Source organism: Mobula birostris, chromosome 11 (assembly GCF_030028105.1).
Source record: "Mobula birostris isolate sMobBir1 chromosome 11, sMobBir1.hap1, whole genome shotgun sequence".
Taxonomy (NCBI): domain Eukaryota; kingdom Metazoa; phylum Chordata; class Chondrichthyes; order Myliobatiformes; family Myliobatidae; genus Mobula; species Mobula birostris.
Genome location: NC_092380.1, coordinates 18,317,751 through 18,334,465, shown reverse-complemented (window position 1 = coordinate 18,334,465; position 16,715 = coordinate 18,317,751). Strand labels below are relative to the sequence as shown.

Here is a 16,715-nt window from a genome sequence, read left to right as displayed (position 1 = left end):
AGCTGCAGCTGGATGCACTTCTCACAGTTGTAGTTGTCGGGGTCACTGGAGTCTCCCTGCCTTCCCACATTCTGCAAGAGGAGCATTCCACTATCCTGCACGGTATCTCTGTTACCCTAGCTGAGCAGAAATAAAGAAGTGAAGGAAACAACAAAAACTTAATCTAGAGCTTTTTTTTTGCTTTCTCTGACTGAAGCCTCTCTTTGATGAAGCCTGGAAAAGCTAAAGCCTCAAGATCACCACTCTGAGTCTGTCCACTCAGATGACAGCCGCTTGCCCCTGCCTTCCTTTACTTTGCTCTGCCGATCAATCCCAAATGCCGAACGATCAGTGATCAAAACTCTTTTTTGCTGTAGCAACCCGCTGCTGCCTTTCGTACTCAGGCGATGGAGCTGATTGAAGTCCCCTCCTCGCAAATCTTCTGATGTCTGGATTGGCCGCTGGTCAAAGCTCGTTTTCTTGGAGGAGCTTTCTGAGCAGCCCAGACAAGTAACTGGATACAATTTCTAAGCAGTGCACATTGCAGTCATTTTGTCCAGTGGTGGTGGAATGAATTTTTTTATGGTTAATGAGTAAACACAATAGATTCTCCAGATGCTAGAAATCCAAAGCAACAAACACAAAGTGCTGGAGGAACTCAGCAGGTCAGGCAGCGTCTATGGACAGGAATAAACAATCGGCGTTATGATGGTTGATGAGTCAGCGTTTAAGTGGAAGGCTTTGTCTTGGATGGTGCCAAGTTCCCAGTGAGTTGTTGTGGCACAGGCGAAGCTGCAGGAGTACACTCTGAGGGGCACACTGACAAATGCAAAATCCTCCCCCCAAACCCTCCAGCAGCGTTCATCTTTTATTTCCCCATCTTCCTCTCCGCCTGCCTCCATCTATCACTCACCTCACAGTCTCCCAACGCCACCACCGCCCACCTCTTCTACCTGCCGTTACCTTCCTTCCATCTTGGAACCTTTCTCAGCCCACCAATCGTCTCATATTCCTGTCTCTCCACTCCCCTTCTCCTCTCTATACTGGCTATCTTTGCTTTTCCACTCTCAGTCCCAAAGCAGGGTCTCAACCTGAAATATCAACAGTTCCTTTCCTTCCTACATTTGCTGCTTGACTGGCCGAGTTCTTCCTGCAGATTGTTTGTAATTCTGCTCCTTAAGCTCACACTGTCCTTGTGCCTCTATGCTTTCCACAATCCAGGGACCCAAACCATCCTTCCAAGTGACGTAGTAATTCACCTACACTTCTTTCACACTTAGTACATTGCCATCCATCCTCATGATCTCCTCTTCAATGGAGGAACCAAGCATAGATTGGCGACTGCTTTACAAAGCTCCAAAGCTTAATTCTCCATCTCACTCCCATTCTCACCTCTCTGCCTTCAGCCTATCTTGTTCCCGCAATGCTTATAAACAAACTTGAGGATCAGCACCTCACCTGATTTAATACCTCGGATAACCTGTTCTGGGCCCAGTACACAGATGCAGTCATGAAGAAGGAATGCCAGAGCTTATACTGTGATAAGCGGTCAGTGATGAAACATGTCAACACCTGCCTGATAAGCTACAGTATTTAGATCTGCTTAATTTGCCAACTGGAGCGACAGCTCCTCTCATTGGCTCTTCACTCAACCCTGGAACACCGAGACAGTGAAGCTGCATTCATCAGGATGCTCTTTATTGACTACACCTCCACGTTCACTACCATCCACCCCTCAAAACTAATCAATAAGCTCCAAGACCTTGTCCTCAATACCCCCTTGTACAACTGGATCCTTGATTTCCTCACTTGCAGATCCCAGTGAGTTTGGATTGGCAATGACATCTCCGCAATCTCCATCAGCACAGGTGCACCACGAGGCTGGTTGAGTGGGGCCACGACAACCTCTCTCTCAATGTCAGTAGGACCGAAGAGCAGACTGTTAACTTCAGGAGGAGAAAACCGGAGGACCATGAGCCAGTCCTCATCCAGGGGATCAGAGGTGGTGAGGATCAGCAACACTTAATTTCCTTGGTGTCATCATATCAGAGGATCTGTCCCAAACCCAGTATAGAAGTGCAATTATGAAGAAAGCAGAACAGCACTTCTACTTCCTTAGAAGTTTATAAAGATTTGGCATGGCACCTAAAACTTTGACAAGTTTCTGTAGATGTGTAGTGGAGAGTATACTGACTGTTTGCATCACAGCCTGGTATGGAAACACCAATACCCTTGAATGGAAAAGCAAGTGGATATGGCTCAGTCCATCACAGGCAAATCTCTCCCCATCATCATCTTATTTCCTGTCCGGGTACAAAATAGTTTTCGACAGTTAATCAAATCAGAAAGAACGTTAAGAGGCATGATGGTGGCTGTTATTGTTGAAGTACAAGTCTGTGTGAGTTAGTAAGAAGATGATTACGCACGACATTCCTACAGAATGGCTACAAAAGGTGAAAGAAATCAATCGGGCCCCTAAAAGGGTCGATGGAAAAACCAGGAAACCTAAGGAGGAGGAGGAACCTGTCGCTATCATCTGTCTTCCCTGTATTTCCACGGTTTCTGGAAGGGTCACCAGGATCCTGAGGAAATATTGGATTAATACCAACCACAAATCTGTAAGTCAGCTCAAATCACAGCTTATGTGAGTCAAAGATGACCTGGGACTCATGTCAGCTGGTGTTTACACGATCCCTGTGAATGTGGAGCAGCATTTATCGGCCAAGTAGGATGTACTGTGGAAACCCTCATCAAGGAGCACAGGAGGTGTATCTGTTTGGGTTACCCTGCGAAATCGGCGGTAGCAGAGCACTGCATTCGCAATGGCCATAAGATTGATTTCGACGGCACAAAACTATTGTGCCGTGCCAATGGCTTATTGAAATAAAACTAGAGGAAAAGTATTTTAACAAAGACGAAGGTCTTGCTCAAAGCAAGAACTGGAATTCAATTGTAAACATTGAGTGAGAGATTGGTGTTCTGATAGCACTCAGCCAAATTTTCAATCACCCCCCCCCATATGATAATTTATCATCACCTTTGACTCAGCCCACAACAGTGGTGTTATCAGCAGACTTAAATATGGTGTTGGAGGTGTGGTATGCCATGCAGTCATGGGTGTGAAATGAGTAGAGCGGGGCTACGCACACAGCCCTCTGCTGATAGAGATCGTGGAAGAGACTTTGTCGCCAATCCGAACTGACTGGTGTTTGTAGGTGAAGAAATTCAGTAGATATTGAGGCCAAAGTCTTGAAGGTTGTTGATTAGTTTTGACAGGATGATGGTATTGAATGCTGAGCTGTGATCGATAACGAGCATCCTGATGTATGAGACGTTCCAGGATTGAGTGAAGAGCCAGTGAGATGGCATGGCAGCTGCTCTGGTGGGCAAACTGGAGCGGATCCAAGTTGCCTCTGAGGCAGGAAATGATATGTCTCATTATTAATCAATCAAAATACTTCATCAGTCCGAATGTCAGTGCAGCTGGGCGATAGATGCTGCCTGGCCTGCTGCGGTCACCAGCAATTTTTATGTGTGTTGCCTGATAGTTATTGAGGCAGGCTACCACACTCTTGGATGGAATGGGTGTGGAGGACTGTGGTCCAGGGGCAGGACAGTGGGACTAGGAAGAATAACAGGACTGGATGGGCAAGAGAGTCTGTTTTTGACCTGTAGTCCATACCACTCGCCCTTCACCATTGTCCTAACTCCTGAACTCCACACCATCCTAGGCCCAACCAGCACTGTGACATCTTCATCAGCAGGACGGCAGAAAGTCGAGGTTGTCCCACTCCCACCCTAACGGACAGTGGTTGCTGAGCAGTAAATGGCGAGCTTAGGAAGATTAACTCCTCATCCTCCCCAGCGAGGACAGCTCAGCCCGCCTCCCGCCCGCAAACCCCGTGGTCCCCGAGCTTCGCACCCAGACGCGCCGCCCGGAGCCCTGCCCGACCCCAGACCCCTCGGCCCAAACAACCGCCATCGCTCTTCCCGGATCCGTGGTCCCAGGCCACGCCCACTGGCCGGAAATTGTTTCCGTCGACGTATGACGGAGGAGATACGTAATTCCGCCCAAATGGCGTCGCAGAGGAGACGGGGTCTTCAGAATGTGAGGAATTCGAGTGGCTGGGAAACAGGGCAAGAGGCGTCGGCATGGCAGGGCAGGGGAGAGGGGAGGATGGAGGCGGGTGGGGAGAATCTGAGGGACAACGAGAGCAGCTGTTGACATATCCCCCACCCTTCATCCTCCCCGAAACGTCAGCCCCTCCACCCCCTTCCAACTCTCCCTTTCCTCCCTCACCCGTTCCCCTTCTGCCTTTCATCGTCCCGGTCCCCTCCTCTCCCCTCCTCTCCCCTCCCCTCCCCCTCTCCCCTCCCCTCCTCTCCCCTCCCCTCCCCTCCCCTCCCCTCCCCTCCCCTCCCCTCCCCTCCTCCCCTCCCCTCCTCCCCTCCCCTCCTCCCCTCCCCTCCTCCCCTCCCCTCCCCTCCCCTCCCCTCCCCTCCCCTCCCCTCCCCTCCCCTCCCCTCCCCTCCCCTCCCCTCCCCTCCCCTCCCCTCCCTCCCCTCCCTCCTCTCCCCTCCCCTCCCCTCCCCTCCTCTCCCCTCCCCCCTCCCCTCCTCCCCTCCTCCCCTCCCCTCCCTCCCCTCCCCCCCCTCCCCTCCCCTCCCCCCCTCCCCTCCCCCCCCTCATCCCCTCCCCTCCCCCCTCATCCCCTCCCCTCCCCCCTCATCCCCTCCCCCCTCATCCCCTCCCCTCCCCTCCCCCCTCATCCCCTCCCCTGTCCCCGTCCTCTTCCTCTCCCCGTCCCCCCTCCCCCTTCCTGTCCCCGTCACCCCTCTCCCCTTCCTCTCCCCGTCCCCCCTCTCCCCTTCCTCCCCATCTCCCCTCTCCCCCCCATCTCCCCTCTCCCTCCCATCTTTCTGTCACTCTAGTCAATTCCTCTCTCCCCCCCCCCCCCACCTTTGGTCGTGCATGTGTTAGATTGCTGATCACATTATGTTCAGACTCTGAGGGTTAATTTCCCAAAATGCCCAGGAGCAGCTGAGTTGGACAGATGACCTCACAGTGTGCCACCTCTCGGGGATCGGTTATGGCACAAATCGCATTTACCAGGCAGATGGAACCAGTATTGAGGCTCACAGCTTGGAGGATGGTTGGCTGAGGTTTCGGTGAGTTTTAACCCCGGGTCTAGTCCTAGCTTGTGAGAGATTTGTTTGGGATCGGATGTTGTGATGTGGATTAAAGACTTTGGCCTTTCAAATATTGAATTGTAGGAAATCATTGATGACCCAGTCATGTGCACTAGATTAAAGGTGTGACTTGACCAGAGCCTGTAGTTTGGCTAAGGGAGATCATGGTGAAGTTATGTCAAGTATTAATTATGAGCAGCCTGACTTGGGTGGCTAATCTATTATTTTCCAAAGAAGGTCACTGGTAGGTGGGTGTTTCTGAAATCCTACTGTTTAACCCTGAGCCAATATCTCCTTAAACGTAAGCTGTTTTCTATCAATTCGACAAATGCTTTTGGGCTTTCTCTCATGGTTTTATTCAAATACAAGTTGCCATCATTGTTGGGACGGTGGTAATAAGTCATTACTCTTTGGATGAAAGAGTTCTTCCTTCTTTCCCTTGTTATTTCTGTGAAAATTGGCAGTGGCAAATGGATTCCAACCCTCAAAAGGGTGCAGCATTTCTCAATAATTGGAAAGAACGGTTTGGCATCTGTTCCTTTTGAGCATGATGAGTGAGTGAACTGGGGTACTGTTGATGATGAGAACTGGTGGGCATTGGCCACCAATGAGTCCAGGTTACAATCTTCCTTCCTATTTCTGTTGAAAATAAGAGGTCACCAGTGGAGACTATAAGCTTATTGGGGAATGCTTTTTTTGCATTTTTCCTCACCTACCTGTACATAGCATTACAACAAATTTTCAAAGTAAAATTTGGCTGAAGCCAAACTAGCTGGACCGGATTGTTCATAAACTAAATGTCGTGTGAGATGAACTTCCAGTGCCGTACCCACAGAAGCAAATTACATTCGTGTTGCAATTTAACATCAGATAACACTTCTGAAGCGTTTACTGGAGTTAAACAAACATCGTTACCAAGCCACATTGTTTTGTTAAATGGTTAAAGACTTGGTCAGAGTGTAGGCTTTAAGGAATATCATAAATGAAAGCAAGAAGATGAAAAAATGAGAAAGAAGGGTTTGGAGACCAGAGATAGGGTAACCCAGAGTTGTCAAGTAAAGATGTCATGAAATAGAGGATCCTCTGTATAATGCTGATGAGTTCATGTTGAATAAAATACTGGCTTGATCAGGAGGTACAGAAGTCTTATTTTATAAAGATCTGGTGTAACCTATAATCCAGAACATCGATGGCAGACAGGATTAAGGTAAATCTGAGGGGAATAATCAAAATTACAGTAGGCCCATTTGAACAAAAGGTCTTTTCATGGACACTGATATAGGTCCGGTCCTAAATGAATATTATTTTTCTCAGTATTTGCAAAAGAAGTAGATTTTGTAGTTGGAGAACTCAGCAAAGAGGAAGAACAAATAGCAAGTCTCCATAAATAAAGAGGCGGTACTCAGTGCCTCAGTAGGATTAAAGGTGGATCAGTGCCCAGCGTGAATGGGATTTATCCCAGGCTATGATGGAATGCAAGGGAAGGGATTGCTATGGTGCTGGCTGAGATGAGTAAATCTTAACATGCTACAAGTGAGGTACCAGGTGGCAGGAGGACGGTAAGTGTCCCATTTTTCAAGCAAGGCAGCAGCGGATACCATAGAGAGAGTGCAGAGGAGAGTTATAAGGATGTTGCCTGGATTGGAGGGCGTACCTTATGATAATATGTTGAGTGAACTTGGCCTTTTCTCCTTGGAGCGACGGTGGATGAGAGGTGACCTGACAGAGGTGTACAAGATGATGAGAGGCATTGATCGTGTGGATAGCCAGAGGCTTTTCCCCAGGGCTGAAATGGCTAACACAAGGGGGCATAGTTTTAAGGTGCTTGGAAATAGGTACAGGGGGGATGTCAGAAGTAAGTTTTTCACACACAGAGTAGTGAGTATGTGGAATGTACTGCCAGCGGCAGTGGTGGAGACGGATACAATAGCGTCTTTTAAGAGCCTCTTAGATCGGTACATGGATCTTAGAAAAATAGAGGGCTATGTGCTAGGGAAACTCCAAGCAGTTTCTAGAGTAGGTTACTTAGTTGTGGGCCGAAGGTCCTATAATGTGCTGTAGATTTCTGTGTTCTATGTTCTAAAATCTTGTTAACAGATCTAAGGGCTTGACATCAGTTAGGATGTTATTGGAAAAATTTTAGGGGGGTAGGGTTAATATCATGTGGAAAGACACCAGTATGGCTTTCTCTAGGGCAGGACTTGTCCGACCAACCTGAATGAAATCTTTGAAGAAACAGCAATGTGTATTGACAAGGGCAGTGCAGTGGATGTGGTAATATGGACCTCAGCAAGGCGTTCAAGGAGGTCCCACATGGGAAACTGTTCCATCAGGTTAGAGCCCATAGGATCCAGGGCAAGTTGTTAAGCTGACTTGGTAATAGGAGGCGGATGGTGATAGTAGAGGAACACACACGAAATGCTGGAGGAGCCCAGCAGGCCAGGCAGCATCTATGAAAAAGAGTAAACAGTCAGCGTTTCAGGCCAAGACCCTTCATCAGAACTGGAAATGAAGATGAGAAGTCACTGATGAAGAGTCCCAGCCCGAAACTCCAACTGTTTACTTGCTTCCATAGATGCTGCCTGACCTGCTGAGTTCCTTCAATATTTTGTATGTGTGTGTGTTTGTGTTGTTTTGTGTTTGTGTTGCGTTGCGTTGCTTTGGATTTCCAGCATCATGTTTGTGATAGTGGAGGGTTGTTTTTGCAATTGGATGCTACTGGTGTTCCACGGGGAACGGTGCCAGAACCTCTACTGTTTTAAATGCACGTGCGGATGTCGGAGTTGAGATCAGTAAAAGTAAGCAGATGACATGAAGATTGGTGGAGCTGTTTGTAATGTGGAGGGTAACCTTAGGCTACAGGGTGATGTTGATGTGAAAATGAGCTCAGCAGTGGCAAATGGAGCGATAAATGTAAGGTGATGCATTGTTAGGAGTATTAACAAGGCTGGAACATTCGCTTTCAATGGCAAGGTTCCAGGATCTGTTGAGGAGTCGAGGGATCTTGGTGTGCAAGTCCAAATGTCTTGAAGCTGGCAACTCAGACAGATAACATGGTTCAGCAGGTATATGGGACAGTGAGTACAGTAGCTGGGAGGTTATACTCCTTGTGTATAAAACATTAGTAGGACCCGAGCTGGAACATGGTGTGCAGCTCACCACTCTGTTGGAAGGATGTGAGAGTACTGGAGAGAATGCAGACGAGATTTCCCAGTATATTGCCTGAGATGGTGTTTCTGTTATGAGGAGAGTCAAGTGTATTTTCTGTGGAGTATAGGAAGGTAAGAGGGAACATGATTGGTTTAAGGTGGCACTGGTGAAGCACAGCGACGACTTGCTGGTAGCAAACACAACAATTAACTACCTCATTAACCACACTTCTTGTTGGAAGCGATCACTACAATCAATAACCTGTAGCTTCCCTTCTGGTGTTGAGCTTTTGAACCGCCTGAACAACCTGGCATTTTTGTGGTGTGAACTGACGCCTTGAAGGTGCAGGATGGCTGTGGCGCGGCAGGTACGGCTGAATGGAGCCAGCAGGGCGCAGGCCCGCGAGTGGGAACTGAGCACATGTTTGGCCATTGCTGGGGCGGATTTGGTGGCGAGTTGAAGCAGCGAGGCCCGGGCCCGAGATCGCAGGGCAACCCATTGTTTGATGGATTTAAGCGCCAGGCCAGATTGGAAAGGCCGGGTACAGGCTGAGTTGAGGCAGCGGGGCACAGGCCTGAGAGTGTATCAAAGTGGGCCTGGTCAAAGTGCGAGGAACAACCTGCTACTTGGCCAGTTTAAGTGCTGAGTCAGATTGAAAAGGTCAGGTATGGATCATGTCAAGGCGGCGGGGCCCAGGCCCGAGACTATGTTGAAGTGGCAGGGCCTGCGTCTGAGAGCGGGCAGCGACTCGGTTTGACCAATTTTAGCGCTAGGCCGGATTGAAAATATCAGGGTGGTAGGCCCGGAGGAGAGGGGTGGGCCAGTGCTCCACAAGGTTTACTTGTCCCTGCACTGAACGGAGACTATGTCCTGCAACTAAAGGGCTCCTGATTCGAATGCAGTTATGACTGGTTTTGTGGCTGTGGGCTCACTTTTGTGAACTTCAGTTCTGAATGTTATTAGCTTAATTTTATTGTTTGTGCAATATGTTTTTTTCTGCACATTGGGTGTTCAACGGACTTTTTTTAATGGGTTCTATTGGGTTTCTTTGTTTTGTGGCTGCCTGTAAGGAGACTAATCTCAAGGTTTTATATAGAATGTAGGTTTTATATAGTATACTAGAAAAAGTTTGTGGGAAGTTTGTATAATAGAAAAACTTTGTAATTACCTGCTTTCTGCATTAGTTACTCATAAAATGTGGCCTGATCTTCATCTAAGTCACAATAATAGACCAACACAATCTGCCTAAACTACTAACACAAACAATTAATTGTACTTTTCATGTCTTTTTTAAACACATTGTTTAATCATTCACAATTGGAATGAGGTTTTGGTGCTGGTGTGGAGTGCCCTTTTTCCTCCAAACATAGCACCTACAAAAAAGTTCAATTTTTGTCTCATCTGTCCACAGAACATTGTCCCAGAAGCATTGTGGAACAACCAGGTGGTCTTTTGCAAACTTGAAGTGCAGCAATGTTCTTTTTTGGAGAACGGTGGGTTCCTCAGGAGCACCATTCTTGTTCAGTATTATCCTTATAGTGGACACATGGCAGAGACTTTAGCAAGTTCTAGTGATTTCTGCAGGTCTTTTGCTACTGCCCTTGGATTCTTTCTTACCTCCGTCAGCATTTCACATTGTGCTCTGGGTGTGATCTTTGCAGGACGCCCACTCTTAGGGAGAGTAGCAACAGCACTGAATTTTCTCCATTTGTAGACAGTTTCTTTTACTGTAGACTGCTGAACATTCAGGCCTTTAGAAATGCTTTTGTAGCCTTTAACAGCTCTATGCATCTCTACAACTCTTCTTCTAAGGTCCTCTGAAAGTTGTTTTAATCGAGGAATGTTGCACATAAACAGATCTCTCTTGACAGGCTCTGACAGCAACCTGACTTTGTGTGTCTTTTTACAGGGCAGGGCACCTCTACAACCCATACCTCCAATCTCATCTCATTGGTTAGAACACTTGACTCCAAATAGCCTTTGTAGAAGACATTAGCCCAGAGGTTCACATACCTTTTTGAACTTAGACTGTGATTGTTCAAAGGTGTACTCAGTATTGACAAGTACAATAGTTTGTGTGTTATTAGTTTAGGCAGATTGTGTTTGTCTATTATTGCGACTTAGCTGAAGATCAGACCACATTTGATTAACTAATGCAGCAAACCAGGTAATTGCAAAGGGTTCACTAACTTTTTTTGCAACTGTACTTTGAATATAATGTACTTGGAACTTTTTTGTTTGTGATACATTGGGAAACCTCAGTGGGGCACTTGACTCTTGAGCACAGCTGACTAGAGTCTGCTTTCTCTCTCCTCCAGAGAAGATGAGTGCTTCCTTTATGGGGTCTTCAATGGATACGATGGGAGCCGAGTCTCAAAGTTTGTGACGCAGAGGCTGACAGCAGAGCTCTTGCTGGGGCAGCTGACCGAGAGTCACAACGACGCTAACGTACGCAAGGTGCTATTGCAGGTATTGTCGCCCAGATCTGAGTGTACTTCACCGCATTGGGGCTTGCTGGAAGGTGCCAGGCATTTGTGTTCATGTTACGTGGGGATAATGTCACAGAGGACTTCAGAAATATCCTGCTCAATGGGGAGACTAAAGATTTTGAAGAGCTTAGACTGATGAAGTAGGCACCCATGTGGCAAATGAAATTAAATGCTGAGACACATATGATGGTTCATTTGGGAAAAGCAGCATTTTTAAAAGGTTGGAGGATCAGAGAAATATCTGTGAGCACATAAATTCTGGAGATTTTCAGGGCAAAATGAGACGTCTGTGGGATCCGTTATTTTAAAGTAGAGGTATGAAGTACAAGCAGCATAGTTGTGCTGGACCTAAATAGGGCACTGATTAAGTCAACTTGATTTGGACATTACCCAGAAATGATGTAAGTACCTTTGTTGAGATGCAAAGGAAATCTCTGGCTATGGGTTACACTTCTATGGAAGCTGAGGGTCAGGGATTACTTAAAGCGAAGATGACGGACAGACAGCAAATATGGCTAGAGAGAGAGCTATCAACACAAGAAAATTTGCTGCTGCTGGAAATCCAAAGCAACACACCCAAAATGCTGGAGGAACTCAGCAAGTCAGGCAGCATCTATGGAAAAGAATAAACAGTTGGCATTTCGGGCAGAGACCTTCTTTAGAGATAGTTGGTATACTGGGGTTTAATTGTCCAAAATTCTCAAGACGCCTAAGCTTCCATTAGGTAGGAGAATTGTAAAAGCTTATTCAAAAAGGGAAAGAGATGAGAAATTAGAAGCAAAAGCTTAACATTCATTGTAGAATATACATTAGAAGCTTATTAAAAAATTAAAAGCACTAAGAAAAATTCAAAGGTAGTCAGGCATGGTTTTGTGAAAACAAGTCACATTTGACCAGCTTTTTAGTGGTCTTTGAGCACGTCATATGTGCTGTGCATAAAGGAGAATCAGTGGCTGTATGCTACTTGTCCAGACTTCATAACGCAAGCAAGACATTACAGTGAGAGAGACACTGAACTAGCTCTGTCACCTCACCTTATTACTGGTGTTCCCTTTGTTCCACCCACTGTCCTCCCCTATCTTCTCTATTACTTAGACTAAGTAGCTTTATGCCTCAGTTCTGAGAAAGCGTCTTTGACTTGCAAAGTTTGCTGACTTCTCTTTCCACATGCTGCTTGATTAGCTGAGTTCTTTAGCGTTTCTATTTTGTTTTCCAGCATCTGCAGTTTTACTTTATTTCCCTTTGTATCACTGGGTCTTTTACAGCTTGGCAGTATGCAGCCAATAGTATGTCAGGGGTTATTGGTGGGGCGACACCATTTTGCTAACTGTATAAATACCTTGCATGAAAGACAGTGAAGGTATGGTTCCTGAATTTGTTCATTTTACAGAAAGGTGGGTAGGATGGTGTGGGAGCAAGCTAAAAGGCCACACTAGAGTTGGTATTTGAAACAACAGGCGATTTCTTAAAAAGGACTGGACGCCAGGAGACCTGTCAAAGGCCACCCAAGCATGAATTTGATACAGCTTTTACATTCCCAGTTGACAAGGTCACCAGTAAAGCTATATTTTGATAACAGAACGGTGACTACCAGGAAGATTTGATTAAGTAACAGACTAGATCCCAATTACGAAATAAAATGATCATTCATAGGTCTAACCAAAAATCCAGTTTTCTGTTACAGCAATGGTTGCGTGCTATAACACTGTTGAAGTTCCTGAAACTTTGGTGGTGTCAATGCAGCATTCCATGTCTCTGTTTCTGGGCTCTGTGGTTTGTCACCCAGTTGCACTCACTGAAGTGCTTGGAGAGGTTGGCCATGGCCGCAGTCAACTTCTGCCTCAGCTAGGGCCTGGACCCGCTGCAATAGGTTGACAGCGGATGCAGTCTGAGTCCATTAAACTTTGGCTAATTGGGGCAGCCACTTAATTTAGCCAAAATGTACTGGTTCTGAAGTGTCCCAATTAACTGGAATTCACTGTACATTTAATTCTAATTTACAGCTTTTATTATGTATTACATTGTACTGCTGCTGCAAAACAAATTTCACAACTTTTGCCAGTGGTTGATATTAAACCTGATTCTGATTCCCTGTCGCCACATTAGCACAATCCACATTCCCACTTACTAGTTATTAGCCCTCGCTATTCTTTCCCCTACAACAGGTAGTAATAGATGGATTGTGAAGAGGAGGTTACGAAAGGTTAAGTGAATGGGCACAGATTTGGTAATTGGAGCACAAGGTGAGAAATGTGAAATTATCCGTGCTGGCGGGAGAAATGAAATAAAGGGTCTTATTATTTAAATAGTGAGAGATTGTGGAGCTCTATGATGCAGAGTGCAAGTGTTGGGAAAAGCTAACGAGATAGTGTAGGTAATTAGGAAAGCTGATAGCTTCTCATTTCTATTGCTAGAAAAGTTGAGCACAAAGTTATAGGTTTCGCTTCAGTGATGTCAGTGTATATTGCCGGTCTCCTTATGCGAAGGAGGATGTTAATGCATTGAAAGGGTTTCAAAGTGCATTTATTCTCTAAGTATGTATAGATTATACAACCTTGAGATTCGTCTGCTTACAGGCAGCTGAAAAGCAAGAAACCCAAAAGAACCCAGTTTAAAAAAAAGGAAGGCCAACACCTGATGTGCAAAGAAAGAAAAGAAAACACATCATGCAAACAATAAAAGGAAGCAACAACATTCCAAACTAAACTGAGTCCATAAGCCCGTATCCTGGAGCTGCCAGAGTAGGCCCAAAGCCTTGGTCTCAGTTTATCATATGGCGGTGCAAATCACCACAATGCTCGCAGGCATGAAGCGTGTAGCAGCTGGAGCAGTCTTACAACCTCAGCGCCATGGAGAGAGGAGTGAACGTCGCAGGAGAGTGAGTGGAATCGGCCGACCCACACCTCCATTCCCGCCGTCCTGCCTTTCCAGTCTATCTGGACTGGTGTTTAAATTATCTGAACACCAGATCATCCCCCACATTGGAACGTGGGCCCCACTGCTGCGAAACACTCTGGGCCTGGACCTTGTCACCCAGCCCAAAGCTGTTCTTGACCTTACCACGTCAGCTTGGCACTTGGATTGATCCAACCTTGCATCCGGTTCAGGTGGATGGATACCAAAGCTCCTTTGCCCTGACTTCTCTCCAAATTGCTCACTCCAATTACATTGCTGACTGCAAAACCATCTGGAACATGTTATGCTGTGACTTTGCAATACCAGCGCAGCTCATCCTTCGAGTCAGCTTCACCTTCACTCGCCTCTTCATTGTTTGCGGTGATGGTTTACCACAATTTACCTCAGAAAAGGTGTTTCTAGTCAATTTTTTTGCCTTTTGAACTACCAGTAAGCTGTCGCCCAATTTCAGCACTGCCATCTTAAACCGGAAGGTTTCAGAATCTTCAGAGAAGGTTTGTTTAAATAAGTGGATAAGTTTGGCTGAAATTTAGAAGAGTAAGAGGCAGCTTGGTTAAACATAAGATCCGGAGGATGGAAGATGTGGTGAGAATGCCTCACCATTAAACAGGTCATTCATTTAAAAGCAGCCGGGGGGGGGGGGGTGTCGAAAGTCACTGCAGGAAGACGGATTGTATAACTGAGGCTGCCATCAGGTCAACCATGATATAACTGAATGGCAGCACAGATTTGAGGAGCTGAGTCGCTTCCTCCTCGTCCACCAGGGGACACTGGTTTGAGGTGATCGACTGAGGATACTGTCACTCTGGCAACAAAGATTTGCATAGTGAGTTTGTATAAACTGGAATGGATATCCTGAGGTGACAGTGGATGCAGTCGCTCATTTTCTTATGGAATAGGGGAAAGAACAACTGTTCTACATAAATATAGAACAGTACAGCACAAGAGCAAACCCTTTAATTCACGCTGTCTGTGTCAAACACCATGCAAATTTAAACCGAATCTCTTCTGCCTGATCCATATCCTTCCATCCCCTATATAGTCATGTGTCTAACAGCATCTTGCTGTCACATCTGCTTCCACGTCCACCCCTGGCAGTGCATCTTGCTGTCACATCTGCTTCCACGTCCACCCCTGGCAGTGCATTCACTCAGTGCGTTTTAAAAAAAAAACGTGCCCCACACATTTCTAGTATTAGGCATATCTAGCATGGGTAAAAGATTTTGATCATGTACTCTTATCTGTGCTGCTTAATAATTTTATTAACTTCTACCAGGTCTCCCCTTAGCTTTTCTTCACGCCAAAGAAAGAATCCCAAGTTTGTCCAGACTTGTAGCTCATACCTCTATCCAGACAGCAGCCTAGTAAACCACATCTATACTCTCCAAAGTCTACGCCTCCTTCCTGTAACGGGGGGGTTGGGGGTTGGGAGTAGAATTACACACACGTAGGCAGCTCTTTCGTAGAACCAGGATGAATGAATTGAGATAGATAACCTGTTCCAGCAACATCATTGTGGCTGTTCGGAGCTGATATATCCAATTTCAACGAGTGCTCCCAGGAAATGCGGGCCACTTTTACTGATATTAACCCATCCATTGATGAATTGGGCTGTATTTGTGTGTGATATTTTCAGCCGATTGGCGAACAGTTCACTTGGTTTCGATCAGCTGGAGGGTGTGAGCAGATGGCTGCACACATTGAGGGCTTTGTTCTATTTTTCTCCACAGGCCTTCGATGTGGTAGAACGTAGCTTCTTCGAATCAATAGATGATTCTCTGGCGGAAAAGGCCAACCTGCAGTCTCAGCTTCCTGAGGTAACAACCCACACCTGTAATTAATTATCCATGTATTCTCTAACAACTTCTATACTGGTGAGTCTTACTGCAAGTCCGGACTTGTGTTTGTAGTTGAACCAGCACGTTATGTGGTAGGTTTCCAGTGCTTGGCATTGAGGTGCCTTCCTGGCAAGTCCAACTCTTCAATCCAATCCAATAACTTTTTTATGAGCTACTGAGAGAGACCTAGACTGTCATTGATTTTGTCTTTTGGAAGTAAAAGTGAGATCCTGTCTGCTTTCTCAAGTGAACAGTTGAGGTGAGGAGGGGGTGGACCTTTGGCACAGATGGAGGTGATGTAGTGGAACTGTCCAGGTATCCTGGAGATATGGATTTCTCCACCAGCATAGCTGGCGAGCAGATTATCTGCTTCTTGTTAGTGAGATCTTGCTGTGTATGAAAGGCTGCTGGGTTCCTTATAGAGGTTTAGGAAGTGTTTCACTAGGGCAGTAAGTGATGTCCTGAGGCTGTGAAAGGAATTATTGATGCATTTCCTCATAGGAGAAGCACTGAACAAAATGGGCTGAGTTGACTCACTGTTTGCCAGAAATAGCAGCTCTTGGGTATAAATTTCCCTTGTGTCGAATCAAGTGTAGGCTTTCACGGCGGGAGGGATCAGACTAATTTGCCTGTGTGCCTAGAACATTCCTTTGTGCGGACTGGGGATTGCTGAAAGATCTGTGTGACTGAAAGAGAGAGAGAGAGAAAAAACTGTGAGAGAGTTTGCTACAGAGCTTTTCCCATGGAATTACATGCATTTTTCATTATTTTCCTGCACTAACACCAACTGTCCAGATGACCAGGTGAGACCACCAAGACATTCCCATCCTCTAAACTTCTGTCCTTCTGTCTTCTTGCTTCATCTACAGTCAGGCATTTAATAAAAAAGGGTGTATGGGGTGTCAGGGAGGGGTAGCACTTCTGGTGGGGGAACATGTCGCCTCCTTTTCAGGGCGGTTAGTCCACCTTTGGTCCCCACCTGGCACTCAGCTCTCACCTGTGGCTCCCCGTAGCTGTTTGCATGCGACAGCGGCCACACCCCGGGCAACGGCTTCGACAAGCCGGCTAAACCAGGTGAGGGTAGCCGACGGGTCTCAAACCCTCGGTGAGATAGGGAGTTGTCTATCCCAGCATGTGAAGACAGACTCCGGCG

The 16,715-nt window shown here is 46.4% G+C and overlaps 1 protein-coding gene across 1 annotated transcript in view; it reads left to right on the top strand.

Annotated features, from left to right (window-relative positions):
* The first annotated feature begins 4,034 nt into the window (after window positions 1–4,034).
* tab1 (TGF-beta activated kinase 1/MAP3K7 binding protein 1) overlaps window positions 4,035–16,715 on the top strand; it is a 38,559-nt gene continuing 25,878 nt past the window's right edge. Inside the window, exons 1-4 of the mRNA XM_072271818.1 lie at window positions 4,035–4,087; window positions 5,015–5,148; window positions 10,638–10,788; window positions 15,455–15,541. Of these exons, the coding sequence (XP_072127919.1) occupies window positions 4,055–4,087; window positions 5,015–5,148; window positions 10,638–10,788; window positions 15,455–15,541 (405 nt within the window). The 5' untranslated portion in view covers window positions 4,035–4,054. The remainder of the gene's footprint in view (window positions 4,088–5,014; window positions 5,149–10,637; window positions 10,789–15,454; window positions 15,542–16,715) is intronic.